The sequence below is a fragment of the Cantharellus anzutake genome (assembly GCF_015039405.1).
Source record: "Cantharellus anzutake strain C23 chromosome Unknown EI90scaffold_9, whole genome shotgun sequence".
Classification (NCBI taxonomy): Eukaryota; Fungi; Basidiomycota; class Agaricomycetes; order Cantharellales; family Hydnaceae; genus Cantharellus; species Cantharellus anzutake.
Window position 1 is genome coordinate 1 of NW_024066959.1, and position 4,726 is coordinate 4,726.

A 4,726-nucleotide genomic window follows, 5' to 3' on the forward strand; every position below is an offset into this window, starting at 1 on the left:
ATCAGCAATGAGCCTGAACCAAGCCCATGTTCCAGCGAAGGCCCCAGTGGCAAGCAAACCACTCAGGACAGTGTGTCTGGCGCGTCGTCAGTTTATTTATCGCGATCTACAACAGTTGAAGACTTTCTGCCCAAGTTTGACATGGAATCGAGCCCCAGCGCTTCAGGAGACTCAGAAACCCCAGAGACGAGTTCCAGTGGCTCAACCTTCGATCTGATGGGCCAGTACCAGTCTGAAACCTGGGAAACGCCCAGCGCCTATGAATCCGAGTCCATTGCTGTGACCGATGAATGCATTTCCCAGCCAGAGTTTGACGACGCTGGCCTAGAGACAACTTCTTACGACAATTCTGCGAGTTTCTCCGATGTGCCACAGCTTAACGATCAAGAGCTAAGGCCTAACGGCCTCGAATCCGACTCAGAACTCGACATTTTTGCAGAAGACCCAGTTACCGCAGTCTCAGCACATGCGCCCACCGATCCTATTCGCCCAGACGAAGCCTATAGCCCGTTGTATGACTCCGAGAGCGCATCCGAGGCTGATCACAGCCAGCGCTTTGTGCTTCCAGAGATAAGCGCCGACATCGCTGAGATGTCGGACTTGTACCAGTTTGCCTTTGGATTTGAGCCCGATGTGCCCAAAGCCGGCCCAAGACCACTGAGTAATGACCAATGCCATCTTTTGTGCAATGTTCCACGTCGTTTCGAGTCATTCCAGAGTAATGAGCGACGAGAGCCCAGTCAGCAAGTTAGCCGAGGATTCCGAGTCGCCAGCCAAGCCGCTGCCGTCGATGTCAAGCTTCCTAGAGTGAAAACATGCCACAAAGTCTTCACCCCCAAGCCGTTGCTGCTAGTTGAACACGTCATTCCAGCCAAGGCGACCAGAGTAGCGCCCGTGTCGCTTGATCAGGCTTATGAGAAACTGCCCCCGCGCGCGCTGATTCTTACACCTGAGATGTGTAGACTCAAGCAGCCAAAGGTCAACCTTAGCGTCGCAATCCCAATCGAAGAGTACAGCAGTGTCGAGTCTTCCACTGAGTCTATCAATGCCAGCTGCCAAGAGATCGAGCCAATCGATGCTGCGTCGACCAGTCATAGTCATGAAGCCGAAGATGCGACTCCGGTCCACAGTGAGAACGAGTTCCTTGTGCCTTGCGACAGAGCTGGAGAATATAGTGAACGTTTGAGCACCAAGGAATCCAGCGTTTCAGTTTGGGACTCTAGTGGCGAGTCCAGCGCCAGCGGGTATGGTGAAGCCAAGATGCGCGCAGAGAGGCGACATTTCACACCTGAGTACAATGAAGGATCTGGTAGTCCACCCAAGAAGGATCCAGATAAAGCTCTGAGCTGCGAATCCGATCCCAATCGTGGTGGTGAAGCGCCTAAGCACGTTAGGATGCCGTCGCTGCCAACCATATCCGAGTTCAATGACGGTTATGCTGAACCGCCCACGAAAGATCCTGACAAGGCCTTATATATGAATAAGCGTCCGGGAGATGGCCTTGCCCGAGAGTATGAGTCTGAAGAGACTCTAGAGGCCGAATGTTCGCGAGAGATCGAGTTCCAAGGGGACACTTTCGCAGTTGAAAATCCAGATGGAATTTATGTCGTTTGCGATGACATGATCGCATTTTTTGAAGTCAAACACGAGTCTAAGGTGACTCCAGAGGCCGAAAGTATACGAGATGCCAAGCTCCACAGTGACATCCTCACACTTGAAATGCCGGAAGGCACCTATATCATTTGCGATGATGAGATCGCCCTGTTCGAAGTCAATGGCGAGTCTGAACCAAGCAGAAAGTCGAACATTGCACGAGTCCTGGACTCAGCCCAAGAGGACAGTGAGCACGAGCATAAAGAGCCAAGGCCTCCCGGCCTCAACGATGAGCTCAATTGTTGTTCCACATTGTGTACCGACTTCCGCCGCGAGGTTTCCGTGCTTGAGACGCCAGAGGGCATCTATGTCATCCACGGTGGCCTTGTGATTCTTTTTGAAGTTGCCCAAGCCGCGGAGCGCGAAATCCAGTTCAGACCCAGCCTAGCGCAAGATGGGACCGAGTTCAAGGCTAAATCAGAGCCAAAGTCCCTCAGCCTCAGCGATGAGCTTAGTTCGATGCCGATTTCAGTCACTCTTACGCGCGAGTTGAATAGAGAACAGGATTATGATTTGATCGACAAAGATGCTAACATACATGATGTATTCGACGCAATGAACGGCCCTACCTCCCGGAATCTCGTTAGCGCTGGTCCTGGCAATGGAGCACCCCAGCCCCCAAAGACCCCACGTTCCCCCGACCTAGTCGATGACGGCTATGAATGCCGACCTGAGAAAGACCCCGACAAGGTCTCAAACATGAATAAACGTCCGGGAAATGGCCCAGCCCGAGAACAAGAGTCAGAGGAGACTCCAGAGGTCAAATGTTTGCGTGGTGTTGAGTCCCAAGGTGACACCCACATACTCGCGATGCCGGAGGGCATCTTTTCTTTCCAAGCATAAGCCCGCCCTCGTCTTAAACTAAGCCGACCTTTAATCATTTCCCAACATTCTTTCAAGTTATACGCGTGTTCTTACGATTCCCGATGAGTGCAACTTGTGCACTTATTTTTTGCATGCGAAACCACGCCGTTTATTTCTGAGTTTACAAGTTTGGCCCGAGTTGGACGCGTCGTTAGTCCTTGATGCCACGATTTCCTAGCCAAATAACCTTTGTTCGAGTTTGACACGATAAATCCACGCTCCTTTCGCTTTCTGTTCGATTTTCCCCGATTTTCACGCCGAAGTTGCCACACAGCGACGTCGTACCTGATGTTGAGGTCGCCCAAGCGCAGCACACTATGCCACGACCGTACCCTGTCGAGTTCTGGTGTAGGTTGACGCTGGAGCTAGTTGATGGTGTTGGGAATGGCAAGAGTTGAGGCGATTGATGGATGAGTGAGTGCCGAAGGAAGTTGTTGAAGTATGCGAAGCAGTCGCATGGGCAAGGCAACTTCGTCGCAGCTCATGTGTCCGTGGGCGAGTAACTCGCCTAGGATCTTCTCACGCCTGCACATGACCCCCTGGTCCGGACAAATTCCGAAGTCACATGGCATTCAACACCGGGGCCTCATCTGATTACTTTGTTTATTTCTGTTTGACTTTTTTCCTTTCGGGAGATTGCAAGGGACTGCAATCAAGAGCAAGGCCTGTATGTAACGGGGATTTGCTGGTGTACCATAAACAAGCCAAATCCCGCGATTCTACCACCCTTAGCCAATGTTCTCTCCTGCATATTTCTTATTTTTCCTGATTTTTCTGATTCCATTAGAGCCGGATGTTTCCTTTTCTTATTGTTCTTTCCTTATTTGTCATTTTCGGACTCTTCCGTGATACCGTGACCAGCTGTATAGTTAGCTAGACAGTGAGGAGTAGCGGAATCCACACCAAGTTAACAAAACCTGTGCATGCGACCACTCCAACCCTCCCCCTCTCTTCTGTCTCGAGTCTAGTGGTGATAGACCCATTACAACGTGCCGGATTCTAACGATCTCCGTCTCCATGTTTTGCGAGACAAACACGACCACCAACTTTCCGGACACTTCGGACAAAACCGGACTCTGGATCTAGTTCGTCGTGATTATACCTGGCCGGGCATCCGTAACTTCGTCAAGAGTTACGTATCCTCCTGCACTTCGTGCGCCCGTGCCAAGGTCCCCTGTCACAAGCCTTACAGCTTACTCAAACAACTCCCCATCCCCGAACGTCCTTGGAACTCCATCTCCATGGATTTCATCGAACAGCTACCCTCCTCTTCCGGATTCACTTCCATCTTGGTCGTCGTGGACCGCCTGTCCAAACAGTGCATCTTCATCCCTACCCACGATACCATCACCTCTCCGGAACTGGCCAAGCTCTTCCTCCTCCATGTATTTTCCAAGCACGGAGTTCCATCCCATGTCACCTCCGACAGGGGTCCGGAGTTTGTCTCTCATTTCTTCCGTTCACTTGGTAAGGCCCTCGACATCTGCCTCCACTTCACCTCCGGTTATCACCCGGAAGGAGACGGTCAGACCGAACGGATGAACCAGATGCTCGAGCAGTACCTGCGCATTTACAGTAATTACCAGCAGGACAATTGGTCTGAACTCCTGCCTCTCGCAGAGTTCACATACAACAACGCTCCGAATGCCACCACGGGTGTCTCCCCATTCTTCGCCAACAAGGGCTACCATCCGAACATCACCGTTCACCCGGAGCGAGACCTGACATCGGTACGCGCCCAAGAGTACTCCGTCGACCTCGACTCCCTCCACCACTTCCTTTGCGAGGAAATGCATCTCGCTCAGATCCGTTACCAGGGCCCGGCAGACTCTCAACAGAGCCCTGCCCCAGCTTTCGAAGTAGGAACCTCGGTCTACGTAAAGGCCAAGTACTTCCGTTCCACTCGACCTTCCAAAAAGCTCTCCGAGAAAAACCTCGGCCCATTCGAGATCATCGCCCGTGTTGGAACCCACTCCCTCACTCTCCACCTGCCGGAAAACATGTGAGCCATTCACCCGGTATTCCATGTCTCGCAGATCGAACCATCCGTCCCGAACACCATTCTGAACCGCCACCAGCCACCTCCGCCTCCCGTAGAGATCGAAGGCGAGATGGAGTTTGAGATCGAGGAAATACTCGACTCCAAGATCGACCGACGTAGACGCAACAAGCTGCTCTACTTGGTCAAGTGGCTAGGCTATGAAGGGAC

At 52.2% G+C, this 4,726-nt stretch overlaps 1 protein-coding gene across 1 annotated transcript; it reads left to right on the plus strand.

Moving 5' to 3' along the window:
* Positions 1 to 7: 7 nt before the first annotated feature.
* On the plus strand, positions 8 to 2,496 carry EI90DRAFT_3013569 (uncharacterized protein; the record flags this gene model as incomplete). Its single annotated transcript, XM_039056677.1, has 2 exons — positions 8 to 86; positions 116 to 2,496. 2 exons carry the CDS (start codon positions 8 to 10, stop codon positions 2,494 to 2,496), a joined length of 2,460 nt encoding a protein of 819 aa, XP_038919786.1.
* Between the last annotated feature and the right edge of the window lie 2,230 nt (positions 2,497 to 4,726).